The sequence below is a fragment of the Ornithodoros turicata genome, chromosome 6 (genome assembly GCF_037126465.1).
Source record: "Ornithodoros turicata isolate Travis chromosome 6, ASM3712646v1, whole genome shotgun sequence".
NCBI lineage: Eukaryota > Metazoa > Arthropoda > Arachnida > Ixodida > Argasidae > Ornithodoros > Ornithodoros turicata.
Genome location: NC_088206.1, coordinates 13,766,057 through 13,783,725, shown reverse-complemented (window position 1 = coordinate 13,783,725; position 17,669 = coordinate 13,766,057). Strand labels below are relative to the sequence as shown.

Sequence of the window (17,669 nt, the reverse complement as noted above, 5' to 3'; positions counted from 1 at the left end):
CTACATTACCATTCGTCTTAAAGATGGCCTAAAGGCTGGAAAAGTCATGTTTACTTGTAACAAGTATGCACTGACATTGATGATGACATTCTCATGATGGAGCCAGAAGTGGTTGTAAAACGTTGAGTGTAAACAATCTTTACGAGATTTAGATCGAAGTCTGATGTGACAAATTCCGTTCCGTCTCTTTGCTGCACTCACGCTGGCCTTCTGAAATGTCCGAGGAGCAACACGTGTAAGTGGTGCCCTGCTTCTTGCACATACTTTGCTGTTTCGGCATGCTTGTCGCCTCTCTCCGCTAGTCACGCTTGCTGTGTGTCAGGGCACTTAAGTGAACTATTCACACCTATGCAAGGTGTGTGAGCCACCGTGGCTTGAGCCAAGGCTCGAGAATAGATGTAGCACAGCAACTGCTTAACTGCTCTTCCAGGAAAGAACCCGGATGCATAATGCACACTGCCTTTTTGGCACACTTCTTTACAATGTATAATGTGCACGTTAAGACTTACCAGAATTTTCTTAAATCCGTGGTTTGTTTCGCCCTGGGAAACGTCACTGAATACAGTGAACCCTCGTTAATATGACCCCCGATAATCTCACATACTCGCTTTACGACCATTTTTCTCGGGAACCGTTCCGCCGCCATGTAAATCCCCCTCGTTAATATGACAATCCGTCTATCGGACAATGACCAAGATTTTTCTCACGAGTAGGGTCACGCACAGTCATTATCTTCCCGCTATTATGACCACGTCACATGACCCTCAGAGTAGCCCCCGGGAGAGGCTACCTCATACTCAGAGGGTGACACGTGTTAAAGTAGGGCGTCAAGGTTTGGGATGTCCCCTGAAATCGCTGACCTCGGGATTATACTCATACTATCGCTTTTCGAACCACCGAAGTGCTTAAAAAGGCGGGGACCAGGTCACACTGTGCTACTGTTTTCATGTAAGGATGGTCGGAATAAAGCGGAACAGGTCTGATTTGGCAGTCGGAATGAAGAGCGGCATTACTCGAAGCAGGTAAGCGAAGCCCTACAGATAACCCTGTTATTTTTTTTGCAGATAAATGTCGATAACGTGTCCGCAATTGATGGTGCTCTTGCCCACTTAGAAAAATTTATGACTGAATATTGTTTGACGTAGTCATTGTTAACTGATCCTTCAGAAAATAAATAATGATTACCTCAGCTGTTGTTGTGCGCAGCAATGTGTCCGTTCCGCGTTTCGCTTTATGACCAATATCCGCAGGAACGGCAGTGGTCATATTAACGAGGGTTCACTGTATATGTATTCCCGATGGGGCCTACTCAAAGGTGGTGGTGTATCAGTAATTAATCAATTTATAATTTGCCAAAATATGTTGAACACGCTGAGGAGTCTCGTCTGCTAGAGTTGAAACGGCACATGTCCACTGGAAAATATCAAGCTAAATCATGCTTCTCAAAATTTTCAGAAATTACAAGTGGAAATGCATGAAACAATAGACTGACATCGACAATCTCAACACGCAGCCGTGACTCTCAGATTTCCAAAAAACATGCAGACAATACAACAATGTTACAACGTTCTTTAGTTTAATCGGTCAGCGAAAGAGAGAGAAAAGAATTCAACCAAGAATATGTGGAACATCGTACATTGTTATACTGCGTCAAATGTCTAAAATCCCTTCTTGTTCATTCCGGTGACCATATCACCCTTGGTGAATTTCAGTCTGACTCGGTATGAAGAGATCTGTGTATCATTTGACTGATGCCATGTTCAGTAGTTCGTCCAGAATCACAAACATGGGGGACGGGGGGGTCAGGATAAATAACTGACCATGTTTCCTTCCGACCTTTTAAGGGACAAATTAGGGAAACGAGATGGTTGTGAGCTCCAACCTACGTGACCACGTATCTCTGGGTTGTGAACGGTCAACGTCAAAGAGTTCATCCACAGTCAAGTGTCGCGTCAAAAACAAGTCCCAGGGAGATTTTACCCCACACCACCGTGGGAGTCACGATTTAGTGATGATTATGACTTATTGTTACGTAGTAATTGAAATATTGGCGAGTCCTACATAACAGCGTCAACGAAACAGTCAGCAAAAAAGGGACGAGCACACCTGTCCACAACCCGAAACAATCCAAGCGCGCCTTCCATTAAGTTTCTTCCTCAGGAACAATCGTATTTGGGGCAGAGCGCAGAGTCACCTTATCAAGAACCATGATTGTCTTGTCTTATGATAAACTCGCTTATCTGGAATGCCACCCTGTTGTTTGTTCACTTCCAGTTAAGTTTCCTGTTTGGAACAATAAACTTCAGCCCGAGTGAGCAGTTGGTGTGTTTACTTCTGTCTGTCCTCGTATGGTTTGCAGATCTATCCCCATGCATGTGTCCAAACAATCCAGATTGAGCAGGTGATGCTGCCACATACGCGTCACGTGAATGAAGGCATTTCTCTTCCAAGCAGAAGGACTTGACATCACAATGACTTTGCACCACATCAGGCACAGATCTTTCACTCCCCATGGCAATCACGACATAAATATGTTTGTTTGACTATGTACAGTCGTGATATGATGCAATATAACGGTGCACTCGCAAAATGTTGATGATGGGCTAGAACAGATACTTTTGACAGTTTGGTGCACCACATTTGCACAGCACCCTTTTCCTCATGAGCAGTCTCGTTGGGCAGTCACAGTCCACAGGTCCCACCACAGAGGGCGCTGCAAGAAGAAGAAGAAGAAGAAAAAAAAAAAAAAAAGTTGGCAACTATGTCGCAGCGTAAGAGTGAGGGGAACATCTTACGTTCCATCCTGTAGTTTATTGTCAGCTCTTCAAACTGGCGCACATCTCGAACGGTGAAGAAGGCCAGCCGTGGCATCTTTGTGTCGAGGTTGTTGATCCACACTGACCAGACAGCTAAGTTGGGGTCACACTGCAGACAAAGCACGACAGGTAATTAGGAAATTCTCCAGGTGAGCAACCATGTAGCTCACAAACATTTTGCACTTCGTTCTAGAGTCCCATCCATCTGTGCTTTTCATGGCTGTTCCTAAAACTGGGTTCTTCCCCTTTTCAACTTCTCGCATCTCTGACAGTGTTTAATGACCTCTACTACTAAAGGAACAGATACAGTAGACTTCCGTTAATACGACTTCCGATAATTCGATCGAATTCGAAGGTCCCGTCAAATGCCCGTAAGCCTCTATTGATAAAAATGTCCGTTATTTCGAACGTGAAATCAGTGCACATCGTGTAATTCGATCGATGCGTCCGCGGACCAGGCATCCGCGTCGCCCGCACCGCACATACAAGATAAAGTTCGCCCTAAAGTTCAGGTGGCAGATCGGCAGACGACGATTGAACAGTACCGATCCGTTCCGATAACCGCGAGTTTTTGCGCACCGAACGCTATCGTATTTGCGTACGTAAGCGATAGCGTTTGTGGTTCTGCGCACGCGCAAAACATAGAGCTTCGCGCATTGTGCAGAACCACCACGCATCTCTTGCGTACGCAAAGCGAATGGCGTACGATGCACTAAAACTCAATTCATTTGGTGGTGGTGGGTGGTGGTTCGTGCCGTGCGAGGAGGAAACGTCTCTTTCTCGTTTTTGCTTTCCGTTTATTGTTCTACGTTTCACCGGGCTTTCGTTCGGAAACTGTTCGTGCAACAAGAGTCTGATACACAACGTGCGCTCGACGAGTTTCGAATTTCGATGACTTCGTGGAAGTGGACATCGTCGTCGTCAGACATGTCCTGCCCGGGCAAGATGGCGGAAGCGAAACTGAAGACGATGTCGCCGAGCGCATTCAGTGGGCGGGTGCGTGCACGCACGCACACTGCGAGCTTTCCGCGAAATCGTCTACAGTTTCGCTTCCGCCATCTTGCGCGGGCAGGACACGTCTGGCACCGATGTTGTAGCGCGCGCGCGAGCGCTCTATGTGCAATGTGTCGAGATGCACGTTTCAAGCGTGAGCGACAGCAGAGGAATGCACAAAGGTGACATTGACCTCTACAATTTTTCTGCCTATTCTTTAATTCGACCTTCGGATAATTCGATCAAATTTCGCGTTCCCGTCAGGGTCGAATTAACGGAAGTTTACTGTATTTACTACCTATGTAGATACAATATCTACCTAATAGTAGATACGAGCCTTCGATTTATGAACGGTTAACGTTTTTTTAAAAAAAGCTGTTCAGCTATGAAATGAGTGGAAGAGCTTGAACGATCGGAAATACATTACTATGTGTGATTATATTTACAGTGAAACCCGCGTATAATGATATTGACGGTAATCGCGAATTCCATCGTTATAGGGGGTACATCGTTAAACGAGGGCTGACCTAAATAGCACGTCCCTGAAAAGTCGCGCGCCACCCCGCATGTAGCAAAAAAAAAACAAAACTTGAAGCTGTGTGACACTGCAGTGGCTTGGAAAAACAGCGACCAGAACTCGTGGAGGGAACCAAGGTACATATCAGGACAACAACTGGCAACACTACACGTCACCATTCCGCAAGTCGGATTCACCTAACGCCTGCGTGCTTTAGGAGAAGCTCACTTTAGAACCTTGTCGTGCGACTCGCGGATGGCTCTGTTTTCTTGCCTCAATTTTTATTTTGGTTTAATTGTTTTGATGTGAATTTCGGACGATACGAATTTTTTCCGCCACTCCGTGAGATTTGTATCATCGAGATTCTACTGTATCTTATCGTGGCGAAAATTGCGGCGAGGTTATGCGCACGGGACAGCGTCCAACATCATTATACGAGTACTCGGAACCGCGGTTTCCATCGCTGTACGCGGGTCGTTTCCCCATAGAAACAATGTATATTTTGACGGTAAAATAATGAACCATCGTTTTACGAGGGATATCGTTATACGCGATATCGCCATCCGCGGGTTTTACTGTATAGCGTTGAAATTAATTTGTAATAGTGCTCTACCCTGTCATTTCTCCTGTGCCAATCTTTCTAGGAACAAGCGTTAGTAATCCAGTGCTTTACTTGTCGTTCCAATTCTCAAAGTGATAAGTGTCCATTTCAAGGTACGGCTCTAAAGCAACAGCTGCTTGACAGACTGTGCCCCAGAAAGACGGATTATACTTTGTGGCAAGTAAGTCAGTCACCCTTTCTTATTTTGCTTCTTTAACAGTGGGATGCAGGATGCCTGTGCCTACCCAGATCATAAACAAGGTAAATCTCATCCCTGAATCATGGCACTCACGGCTCAGAAATCGAGGGTTCTTAAACAAAGGGGGAAGAACAAGGGGAGGTTCTTGTCCCAGGGTGCACCATTCATAAAGCGAGGTAGTTCGCAAATAAAGGGTCGAATATATATTGTCCGCAAAGCAAAGCTTTGCCTCATTTTTGAGCGAGGGGCTGGTCACAAGGAAAATGCTAGGCAGACACTGAAGTCCTAATGGCAAGACTTCCCCCCTCCTCGTTGATGACGACACACAGCACATCCCTCTTGGCCAAATTTACATAATTTCATAGCCGTGTTCAACTTAAGAAGGAACAGAAATCTAGTCAGTCATCTACACACGCTACTGGAGATAAGGAGAAACAATGGCGTGCCAGAAGAAATACCGCAGTACCACCATGAGGGACAGCTCACGTAGTGTCACGTGGCCAGTCGTAACAGCCAATACGAAAGCAGAGGAAGTGCGATGGATTACATTATCTGGCGGAGGAGGGAGCGTGACCTCCCTGCGTCCAGCCAATCCTATCTGCGCCGCAGTGTTATTTTGAGAGCTGACGGACTAGATTTATTTTCCCTTCTTAAGTCGAACACGACTACAGTATTTTTCAAAAATAGGTTTGATGTAGCTGTTTCGGGACGTGATAGCATGGGCAGCAAACATCATCATTCAAATTCCAGTCCCATAAGTATAGAAGGCAACAGCCTGAAGAGCGCGAGAAAAAGTAGAATATAAACTTGGAACACACACCGAGTGATTTACAAAATGTGACACGTTTCCATACTTGGCTGCATCAACGGAATAGCACTGTTCCGCGTCTTCAGACTCGGGTTCTGTGTAGTCAAGGTCAAAGAGGTACGTCATTCCTTCGGCATCATAAGCCTTGCCGCGTCTTTCTGCCTCTTCGTTTGTGATGATCTATTGGAACATTAAAGCTCCGTCATAAAAGTTCACAATAACACACAGATCGAAACACGTGCTATGTGTCGCATACTTCTCCGAGGTACTCCATCACAAAGGTACCCTTCTTGATCCTCTGCAGGGTACGCACACCCCAGCCGCGGCCATTTCCTGTTCTGAAGATAACCACTGGAACCTACGGGGATTTAATTGGTGAATTTCACTGAATGTTTTAATCCTTTCGCCTTATTGCGCCCTCGCATAGAGCAAACTTATCTTCATAGATAACAGACAGTCCTATGATTGATGCTGAAAATGAGCATTTTATATTATTATTTAATAGTTATGAAGCACAATTATTTGTAAGGCCCCTGGTTTTCTGCTGCGGCAAATTCAAAATTCTGCGGCACCTGCTTCTAAATTCCACGATTTTCCTCGGCAAGCAATCAACGGCTGCTTGAAATGGGAAGCACTTTATTTTCTTGGATAATGTGGCGGACAAAAATATTTTGTAAAATTACGCATTCAAAGCACTGTTGTGGCTCAGCATTAGATACAGATCTTGTGTTCTCCTCTGAAAAAGAATGACGTTTGACGCCTGCAATCATTTTGTACCAGCTGAAAGATGTTTCAGCATCTACAGAGTTTATAGGAACAGAGGTAATCGGGTATTCGATTTGCCAACGAAATACTTCCCGAGTGATTGATATCTGATTCGAATTCGAGGACTCGAATATCCACACACCCCTAAAAGTAAGGGATTCTGCGAAATTCCGCGCCAGACGAAGGATTCCACGACGAATTCCGGATTCCGAGATACTTCGCGGAAAACCTGGGGCCTTAATTATTCGTGAGCACTTCCTCCCCCTGGCAATATCTAGCGAGCTGATGAAGTTCACAGCTGTATTCACCAAAGCTTAATTTCTGTGCACATAAATACGGCACATCATTTAAAAAAAAAAAAATATATATATATATATATATATATAAAATAAAATGAAAATAAAAACGACAGAAAAGTGCACCAGAGTGCCAAGAAGTAAAAATTTGAGAGAGAAATTGCCATAGAAGGCAGAGTGAGAGCTCAAGTTCTGGAACCAACCTGGCGACCCTTCTGCACCACACGGTTATTGCAGTCTGGTCCGCAAGTGCAACGCTTGTTGCACTCGTATATGGCAGACCCGAACGGTCGTAAGAGCGTGCCGTAGTGATTGTAAGCGTACCGCATGCCGAAGCCCTCGGCGCAGCACTTGTCTTTTTCCTCAAAACAGTCTTTGCACGAGCACCCCAATGGAGGATCGTTGTTTATCGTGACCCCCGGTCCTGGCTGATAGTCCTGCGCAGACACACACACAAAAAAAGATCTGTCACACGTGGCCTGGCCACAGTGCTGCAAAGAGCTCACCCTGAGGTACACAAAATCAAGGGGCGGGGCTTCGCAGTCCGCGAAGTTCTCGACATAGATGTGCGCACTTTCGCCGGATGTGTCGTTGATGTAGGTCTCCCACTGCTGCATAGCAGCTAAGGTGTGCTGTCTTTGCTCAACAGCCTCTAAGAATTGCCTAAGACCTCCAAAACCCTTCTTTATGTTGAGCTTCGAGAGCGCGTTCCCGTCGTGGTCCTTTACGATGTGCGCTACCTGGAAGGAGCAATATAATTACTCTTCGGAACAAGTCTCGGCAAGCCAGAATATTTCGTAGTACAGTCGAGCTGGTTTAGAACGATACTGGCGGGAACGCGAAACCCGATCGTTATATGAGAGTTTTCATCAAAGACGAGGTTCTGCAAAATCGCCGGTCGGGATCACATCAACAAAGTGCACGTGAACACACTGAACACGTGCACGTTTGTTGCGAGTGCAAAAGCATTTTATCTAGCTCTAAACTGACACAGCTTTGTGTTGAAAGCTTTTACGAGGACAACATACCTGCCGATACCACATGTGGCACTGCACCTTTTGTGATCTATGACTTTGTCCATTGCTCGTCATCCAGTGTCATATCATCATTCTCACCATCAGAATGTGCCTCGCCCGTGGGTAATTCGTCGACGCGTGTTGTTTTTGTAACCGTAAACACTTAACAATGAAATCTGTCTCAGACATGCGACAGACAACACACACGCACAAAAATCAGTTTTGAAGCAACAAAACAGTGCTTTGGAGCAGATATGGTACACCATGCACAGTCATATGCACTTTATTTTTAATATACTTTCGAAAGAGTGAGCGTATATGTCGTACCTGAAGTCAAAGACCAACGCCTTGTAACGCTTGTTTTGCAATCACAGCTTATGTGTAATGAAAAAAATTTAGACGAGGATTTGCAACAATATTTGCAAACAGCGACAGAGCGGTGTGAAAATTCAAATGTTTCAATTGTAATGTAATACAGAATTGAATATGGATTACTGCCAAGAATTTCTCAGCTTTTTTCATTTTTTGCCCCGATATTCTGCAGTTAGTGCCAAGTATAAATGACACAGTGAAAGAATCTGTGAAAGCTAGCTTACTGGCAGGAAAGCATTATGTGTGCTCTTAATACTATGACGTCGTTTCAGTTAATTCCGCACTCAATTTGTCCACAGTGCTTTCACATAGTGCTAGAATCACATAGGCTGAACATTGTCCAATATTTAATTGAGGTTTCTCGTTCCACAATACCAACTAACTGATAGCCTATTATGAGTGTTCCCCCTACTTCTAGCTACGGGATGTGACACCTGTGACAAGTTACAGCAACACAGCACGGAAAGACGGCAATGGTTTAAAAAATGAAATAAACAGCGATAGTGATCGGACCTGCGCCTTCCATCTTGTCATATTCCAATCCTTCTGGTGGGGGAGATCTTATCTCTATCGATTTGCCTGGTGGCAACAGGCAGGCGACAAACAGTTTAAGATAAGCAACTTCACCCTTCAAAGAACGCGTGTCAGGTAAGGGTTTTCCAACAGCAGCACACCAGCTCAGCGAATGCAGAACGGAAGCGAAACTGTAAGAATAAGGGTCGCTGCACTGCACATTTACTAGACACCCACTAAACAATCACGGGGGCTCAGCTGGGGGCTTGCCTTTGCTTTAACGGTGCAAGCAGATGTTTGGCACAGGCTTGATATTTTGCGAAAACGTAGCAGGATGTAGCAGGGATGGCCCCCTAACGCAGTTTGGTGCAAGTGGCACAGCAATCACATCGCTGCACAGCTCACAGAAGAATAACGTACCTGTTTCCTCATGTCTTCAATATCTTTCCTACTGATGAATGCATCTGCTCGTATGTCATGCCGCATGAGCTTAGCTAAAATATAAACATCGGGGTGGAGGGCATGAGAGACCTTTTGGAGCGCCTTTTTCATTAATGTGAACCTGTACCTGAAAACGCAAGGAGATTGTTCCTCAAACACAGCCGTTCGTAGGAGCACTAATCTGTAGAATGAGCCACAAAATGTCTCACATCGAGTTGCTTTTGAAGCAGTAGTCCCTCACGAGGTCCTGGCAGTGCTCCACGCTGCTCTCTGGCTCCCATGAATTGTAGGACGAGTCCCATCCTCTCCATTTTAGCAGAAAATGTGCTTCTCCCTGCTGCTGGCCAGATACAATGTGTGAGCAGTAGAAAATTATAAAATTCAGAATGTGAACCACATGGTGCCAATAAAAATAACATGGCAGACACAGGTGGCTTGAAAGCATAGGGGAGGTCGTTCAACGAGGACCTTCTAAGAATAAGGCATTCCATTATAGTAGAGGGGTCTCTCAACTAGTCGAAGAATATGCTGCTGGGCTTTCGTGAATTTATGATCGTCTGCTATTGTTAAGTTTCTACTAGTCTATGATAATCGAGAACACCCATCGGTCGCCTCTTTCTATCCAGAGGGTTTCGTTTAAAGTCACTTTCATTGATACACTCCTTCGTGAATAGATGCGGATTATCTCCAGACCTCAGTGTATGAATGGCATTGTGACATGCGGAACACTGGCGTTTGTCTTCCCTCGGGAGAAACATGAATTGAGGCCAAACTTGCCATATGTAGGGAACCCGTTTCCTGCGAGCCCTTTCATGTATTTGTATACATTTTACTTTGAGCCACTAATGGGTTTTGGATTTGTAACATTGTTTATTTGTGAGAATTGTCTAATTCTGGGAACTATCCTTTGTAATTTGCTCGCTTCAGGATTGGAGCATTTTGGAGAGCTTTGGTAACGGACCAATCCTGGGGCTGAGAAATGAGAAATTTGCATCTTTGATTTTGTTTGCGTAATTTGTGGGCGGCGCCCTGATTTTAAACAAAAAAGGCCCGTCGCCCATGTGGAGATGTCTTCTGATGTGATCTTTTTCGGTCTTTCTTGTCAGAAGTCGTCTTGCTGTACATAGATGTAAATAAACTTCTTCCGCTACGACTTGGACGGGCCTGGCTCTCTCCGCGGACCGGACTTGCGTCGTCCCACCACCACCCTACATGACAACTCTCTTACCCTGGACCCGAGGAAGAAGTTGACTGCTATCATCTACCCAATCTTTTTGTCCCCGAGGAGGAACAAAATTCACGCCTTTCTGTATCCAAAACATACGAGTAATGTTTGCAACCCTCTGTTTGAAAACGCTAAATTTGTGTTGTTTCAAAATATACGAGCATCCATACAAGCATCACATATAAGGCCCTGTGCCTTTGGGTTTTATGTTTTTTTGAAAATCGTGGGGCAAAAACGGGTTTCACCCTAAAACAGAAGGTTCTAATCATATCCGAGCAACATCTGCAATTTTCTGTTCAAAACGCAAAATTCATGTTGTTCCGAAAACCAAAATCAAAACGTGCCTTTTCCATGACAAACGCAGAGAGAAAGCGTGAATTCCAAGTTATTTCTCTCATAAATCACGAATGACGCCATAGATGGATCTCGTTGCTTTTGGGTTGCTGTTAGGGTAATGGTGTCTTTCATTATGCAAGAAGAAATTTTAGCATTTTACTGCCCCTTTAACGCATTGCCAAAGACCACTAGGGGTCTTCACAAGACGTTTTGAGACTCTACACTAAAAATTTCTGTTGCACAAGGGTCGTTGAAGGTTGACCGAGACACTTGCTCGAGAAAAATCGGTGCGTAAATATAATTGAATAAAACCCTCTGAGGATGAAGTGCATTTGTACTCGGGCCAGCGACACATGCGGCAGCGATCATGGTGGCCAGCAGTGTGCCTGTAGTTGTGGAAACAGCGATGCATAATCAAGTTCCTTGTGAAGGAGAACGTCAAACCAGACGAGATTTCGCAAAGATTACAGGCACAATAATGGGAACAAACAAGGCAAGGGAACAGCGTAGAATGGTGCAGACAGTTTGGCAAAGGATGGGATATGGTGACGAATGAACCACATGGACACGTTCGTCCGACTGCAGTCACGCCAGTGAACATCGAAAGTAATGAGCAAGCCATAGTCGAGAACTGGTGAGTAACAGTTCAGGACATTGCAGCCCAGTGTAATATTAGTGTCGGCAGTGTTGGGTTCCTAGACACCTGACTTGTGACCAGAAGGGAGTGCGCATGGCAACCTCTGAGCAGCTGCCAAACCGATTTCAATCCGAGGGGGACGAATTTTTGCAATCAATCATCACATGCGATGAAACCTGGATACATCATTTCACCCAAGAGACAAAAAGCAGCAGCATAGAATGGCGACATAAGGCTTCCCCACCGCCAAAGAAAAGCAAGAATTCAGTGATGTGATTGGACTTCGCCGTTTGGAGCAGAAATCGGAGCAGAGAAAATGCCTGTTTGGAACAGCTCGACAAACTGACATTAGTGCAGTGAGATTAAATGCATTTACGAAACCATTATTAATTAACACATTGCTCAGGTACAAGCCAAGACTTCTGTCAATGTCACAAGCCAAGCAATGTCAATTACCGAGAATGATGTTCCTTCGTACAGTTCAACACGCAATCGCTTTGCTTTGTTTGGGTGCTTTTTTTTCTTCACGTTCTCATTTTCGAGTCGAACGTGAATGTAATTGTAGTTAGGCTGTGCAGAAATGCAATTCCTTTCAGTGCAATCAACTTCAAAATCAAGGAGCTTCACACTGCTGCATGTCCGCAGAGAGGATAACATGTGGGGCTCACTAAACATACGTGCGGCGGGCGAGCAAAGTTCCCACAGAAAACTTCCACAGTGTACCGCACGGTTTCATGCTGCCACCTGAGAATCACGCAAGTCGTCTATAGCTCAGACACGTGAAAAACAGACACCGAAATAATAAAAACAGTTTGAACAGACCTTGGTGACTCTCACGCCTTTCACTTCTTGGACTTCGTACTCTGCGAAAGAGAGAGAGAGAGAGAGAGAGAAAAAAATTAATGTGAACTGATTCCACTACGCGTCATAGTACAAATCCGCAAAAAATCACCGCCAACTCACCTTCCACTTCATCGTGGTCTGCAGAAGAGCTAGAAGGCTTGTACGTGTCATAGAGACCATGCATGTCCTCTAGACGTGTCAGCTTTACGATGGGGTGCCTGTTGTCCATTCCAAGCCACTCAAGGATTGTGTGACAAACTGGCAAACAAATTCAATATTTAAGTCCTAGAAATCTGCAGCAGCCAAGGGACACAAAAATTCTATGAGGTACTAAGTACTAAGGTACTAATTTGGGGTAGTATTCGATATTCGGACATGATGGTATAAAAGCAGCAGCTAAACAAAACAAGGACAGGAAGGAAAGCACACGGGGCGACTGCTTCCTGTCCTGGTTTTGTCTTGTAGCTGCCTTTATACTACCGTGCCTGGAAAGTACACTGAAAGTATTGCTAAGGAGCAAGTGAGTACAAAATACATGACAGTAAAACCCCCTGTACAAGAGTAAGACGTTAACAAAAATGCACACACACGCAAAGTCACACTTTATGTGTGTGCAGGGGCAGATTTAAGGGGGGGGGGGGGGGAGGGCACCCCCCCCATATGGCTGTGTTCTCTATGTAAAAACCCTATCTCCTGGATGATACTGTGCCGCAGAGCACGAAATTTTTTTAAGACCGCCCCCCCCCATGACAGACCCTTTATCGAGCTAGCGATACAACCTAACTGGGTCAGGAGACAGAATCGTGACGAGGACTGGAACACTTCCGACACCAGCGTCCGCGGAAGACCAGGATATGACGATCCCTTTCTTTGAATAGAAATCTGGCTTCGGCTAAAGAACGGCTGCATCCCAGAACGACAGGGACTCAGCGGTAGAGTCTTCGTATCCAGAAAGTGCCACGTATGTGGCTGCAGGGTGCAATGTGATTTTGACATTTGGTGCGGGCCAACACTTGTGTTGCTGCATTTTGTAATAAGTGCTAATAATAAGTTAAGTTGCTACTAATAAGTTTTCAGAGTACACTCACGAGGAATGTCCTCAATGTATTAATTGTACATTCTTTCCAGTTGCTTTCACTAATGGAAATGAGATCAAACCGCACTTTTTATTTCAAGTGAAACCCCTCCGCAGCCGCAACAATGCGACAGCAAACAGGTTCGGCAGGTTGTGGCAGTAGGACTACGTTTCGAAGTTCTCCTCCGTGGCTGACTTTGCGGAAGCCCGAGATTGGTTGACGACACAAAACGTCACTCAGGCATGAGTCTGAAATCACAGGTTTCTGATACGCGTGGCCCGTTTGCTGCAGCCAAGTGACGTTTGCTGATGCAATAGATGAAGGGTAGTCATTTCACTCTTTGATCTGCTTTTTAAATAGTGAAAGCGCTTGGGTTACACAAAGTCTTCCACATATTTAGGTAGAGTAAAACCCCTGCTTTCACTCTGTGCAGTTTTTTAGACCAAGTACGACCACCGGTTTAGTGCCCCTCTAAATGCGCCCATCTGTCAGTGGTATGAAATAGGCCAGTTGTTGAAAAAGCCAGAGAGCAGCAGGAATTGAGTTCGCACCTTTTGATTACCTGTCAAGTGTGCAGTTACTGCACTGACCTGTGATCAAGGGGTGCAGGATCAGTTCTTGCCACTCTGTTTTTTTTTTTACTATATGATATATTTCAATCTTTCATGTTCTCAGCCACCTTGAGGTTCGTGTATGTTTGCGAGCGGGACCAGCCTCAGAACGGGTACATCCTATCAGGTTTGCCCATGAGTAATAGAGTGGGACTGAATGAGTGGGAACCATAGGTAGAAAAAAAAAAAAAAAAATGAAGAGAAGGGGCTTGATCACGGATTTGACATCCTACAGCCCAAACAACCACACCGTGGTGAAGGCTGAGGGGAGCAAAATAACTGCTACTAGAAAGCGGTCACGGGCCGGTACGGAACTCTTCGCACCTAAAACGTTCGTTCGCATACTCACCAGACTGCAGGCTCAGGGAGGACCGCTCAGCCTGGGGCTAAACAGTACCTTCAGAGGAAGAAATTCAGATGTGGCAGGCTAGTACCAAGGACCTCGTTGTTCTTCGAATAGCACCCGCGATGAAAAGGTCGGCAAATTAATTAGACTGCACAGGAACATCGGCAAAAATGGGGAGATGCGGCCATCCTTGTACGTCGAGGAATATGTCCAATGGAGCTGACGGGACTGCAGACGACAATTTCCATGGAAACAAAGTGAATCCCCTGTTGTCTGCATCGACGGGCAAGAGTAGATGTCCAAGACGACAACACATGGCTACAAAAACTCAGAAATTTTCAAGAGGAAGAGGAGTGTAATATAGAGCAGGAGTGCACTAGCAACCTTGCATCCTGGTGAATCAAGGCCAGAGAGTGTGAGGAAGAAGAAAGAAGATGATCTTTGCAGTACACTATTACATTCCTGTACACATTTCAAGGTCCAGTGTAAAGACCTAATCAAAATACTATATATATATATATATATATATATATATATATATATAATCCAGGAAAAAAAAAAAAGACTTTTTTTTTTCCTGCATTATAATTCACTGGCTTGCACTGTGGCATTGAGGAGTGCTCAGTCACCCTCCCAGGTGTATATCGCTCGCTGAGTGACCCCTGGTTTGCCAATTCGGAACGATGCGCAGCTACCCAGGGCTAACGAGCCGCAAACACGGCGAAACACGTGTCCTCTGGTGCTGCCGCATCGTTCCATGACTATCTATATATAATTTTTTTTTTTTCAAGATCAGGTGTTAATATTAGATGATTCCACGAGCTGCACAAACATGAGAAACTGCTTGATGAATTATGAACGAAAAGGTTACATAAAAAAGTTGCTGGTTTCAAAATCGCGACTTTTCAGGAAATTAACCGTTCTGTAGTTTCCACAACAGAAGCCCCATATTGGCCCACGGCATAGTTGAACCCCTTGAACAGAAATTTCCACGCCTACTTCCTTTAAACCCGTCGCTAACGTAACCTGAGTCTTAGCGTCACTTGCAAATCGGCAGTGGATCGGATCATTCCCGGAGTTACACGTAGCTCGATCCATCTGCCAGCTCCGACAGAATTGTATGGACAGCCATTTCTTACAAGCAAGGGCTGCGTCAAAAGGTATCAAGAAGAGCATCTGTTAATGTAGGTTTGTGTACCGAGCACCATTAAAATCCGCGCCATACGAAACCTATCAACTAACCTCATGGAAAGCTGCCACCGATCATTATGAAGGCACAAAACAACGTACAGCACAAATCTATCCAACTTTTTGAGATCAACGTACCTGAGAGTATTAAAATATACAGATGGCGAAACTATGGAAACTATAAATAACGAGCCTAACAATATGGACAGTCCCGTCTTCCCGCAAGACACATTTGAAAGTTTCTGCAACGGCGGCGGAAGATCATTTAGAAGACAAACCGGTTATTACTGCTTCTAATGAAACGCGTGCACGAACAACTGAACGAAGAATCAGTCGAGACAGTATGATATTATTCTCAACCACACAGATATGGTGCAAATCTTACATTCAGTGCAAAAAGGGATCTCCAGGACTCTGTAATAAGCACAAGTAGCCTGCACTATTTGCTTGTGCGGAATGTATGGCGTGAAGTGAACAAGCACGATATGCGATCAATGCGATAGCTAGCCAGCTCAAGCCAACTTAGGAAATGGCGCCAGAGCGGGAAGGGAGGTTTCTTTAATTAGGTAACCGTGCTCCTAATTTACATATCTGGTTATTTAACGTGCTCTTATGCACAGAAACATTCCACAATAAACCTGAGTATGGTTTCCATGACCAACGCCATGACACAATGCCACATTTGTCCAGCACACGGCTAAAACAACTGAATATTGCTGCATTCTCTAAAAATGTACACACAGGAACAATAAATGGTCTGTTGTTACTATTACCTTACTATAGCATCGAAAGATGATGATCGCTGTAGGATCTCGCATGGCCGAGGCTGCTGCTTCAAGGAGGAGGAGGAGGAAGAAGCACACCAATGGCTGTTCTATCACTCACGCCTTGCTTAGCCATACCCAACAAGCACACACAAGCTCATGAGAGATTGTTCTGAGAGTATGGCTAAGACACAACATGGATGCGCAGCATAGAGTTCCTTTTATCTGCTTGGATTTGGTTCTCCTTTTGGTTGGCAGCTTTGGTTCTTCAGACAGCAAAAAGGGAATTTTCATTTCTCAGACAATCATTTCGAAAGGTAGGGGTCGTGTAACAAACATCTCCAGCAATGTCATAATCCATGGCAAGGATGACACTGGCAGCAAATTTCCTCAACTTAGAACCAGAAGAACGGGCATGCCATCTTCAAATTCGCTACTCCATGCCAAGTCAAATGTTGAAGCAACAGCACCTAGGTTTCACAGCACAACCCAGAGCCAACATCCCCGAACCATAAGCTGGAGGCCAGCAAAACTGTACACCAGGAGATGGACTTCGAGTTGGGTGTTAGCTCCTGTAACAATCTTCCCAAATCTGCCATCCATGCCACCGTCAAAAATCCCACAGTACAGAAGACGCCGCACATTGAAGCATGTGATGCGTAAAAGAACCATCTTTGCTTCAACCACACAGGCACCTGCAAGAAGCAGTGGACACACGGATCGACTTGTCGTTGCTACCGGCGCAAACACCACTGTTGCAGCATCAACCTCGAGCACTATGACGACCAAGGCACAAATGTGGGCAAGACTATTTAAACATTTCAGAAAAGACACTTCGATTGGTACTACCAGGACATGTACAGAACATCCAACCACCAAATCAGCATTTGTCGAAGTAAATCTTCCCGCATTTCAGGATACCCACAGGAATTACTACCCGCAGAACGAGCTCTCGCAAGAAGACCAACAAATAGATTATGGCTGGAGCGGGTGGCGAAACCAGCGATACGATTATGCCTCGAGGGTGGGTCAGAGAAGGTATCGCAGGTACAAGAGGGATGTCAAGAGTGTCAATTCAACGGAGCAGACCGCTGACAACATCGGCAATTACACGGATACGTACAACGGCACGGAGCACGTAAGACGGCGTCGGGAGACGTTCGACACAGACACGCGTGCCATGCTTCTAATCTTGACCGTCCTCTTTCTACTGCTGTTGGCCAGTATGATATGGTACACACCGAACCAGCCGCTCGACGGCCACCGACAATACATTCGACTGCAGCCTCGCCAAGGCAGTTACGCC

The 17,669-nt window shown here is 45.3% G+C and overlaps 1 protein-coding gene across 6 annotated transcripts; it reads right to left on the bottom strand.

Moving 5' to 3' along the window:
- Positions 1–1,559: 1,559 nt before the first annotated feature.
- On the bottom strand, positions 1,560–16,466 carry LOC135399170 (histone-lysine N-methyltransferase SUV39H2-like). Of its 6 annotated transcripts, none has more exons than XM_064630924.1 (12): positions 16,373–16,466; positions 14,415–14,639; positions 12,499–12,636; positions 12,358–12,398; positions 9,547–9,674; positions 9,317–9,464; positions 7,502–7,735; positions 7,199–7,432; positions 6,191–6,292; positions 5,947–6,114; positions 2,796–2,925; positions 1,560–2,713 (listed from the first exon to the last, which is right to left on the bottom strand). In XM_064630924.1, exons 3-12 carry the CDS (start codon positions 12,605–12,607, stop codon positions 2,604–2,606), a joined length of 1,404 nt encoding a protein of 467 aa, XP_064486994.1. In that variant the 5' UTR covers positions 12,608–12,636; positions 14,415–14,639; positions 16,373–16,466; the 3' UTR covers positions 1,560–2,603. The 6 variants fall into 6 exon arrangements, with proteins under 6 accessions (XP_064486994.1, XP_064486993.1, XP_064486992.1 ...); XM_064630923.1 differs by lacking the exon at positions 16,373–16,466 and adding an exon at positions 15,985–16,070; XM_064630922.1 differs by lacking the exon at positions 16,373–16,466 and adding an exon at positions 15,738–15,975 and having other exon boundaries at positions 14,415–14,684.
- Positions 16,467–17,669: the final 1,203 nt, after the last annotated feature.

Bases quoted from the DNA above. Each gene is read 5' to 3' on its own strand.
- LOC135399170 (XM_064630924.1), bottom strand. From the start codon at position 12,607: ATGGACAACAGGCACCCCATCGTAAAGCTGACACGTCTAGAGGACATG. The intron at 7,736-9,316 runs GTACGTTATTCT...TGCTCCTTCCAG, and splicing joins TTGAAGACATGAGGAAACAG to GTAGCGCACATCGTAAAGGA. The intron at 7,433-7,501 runs GTGAGCTCTTTG...GTGTCTGCGCAG, and splicing joins TTGATTTTGTGTACCTCAGG to GACTATCAGCCAGGACCGGG.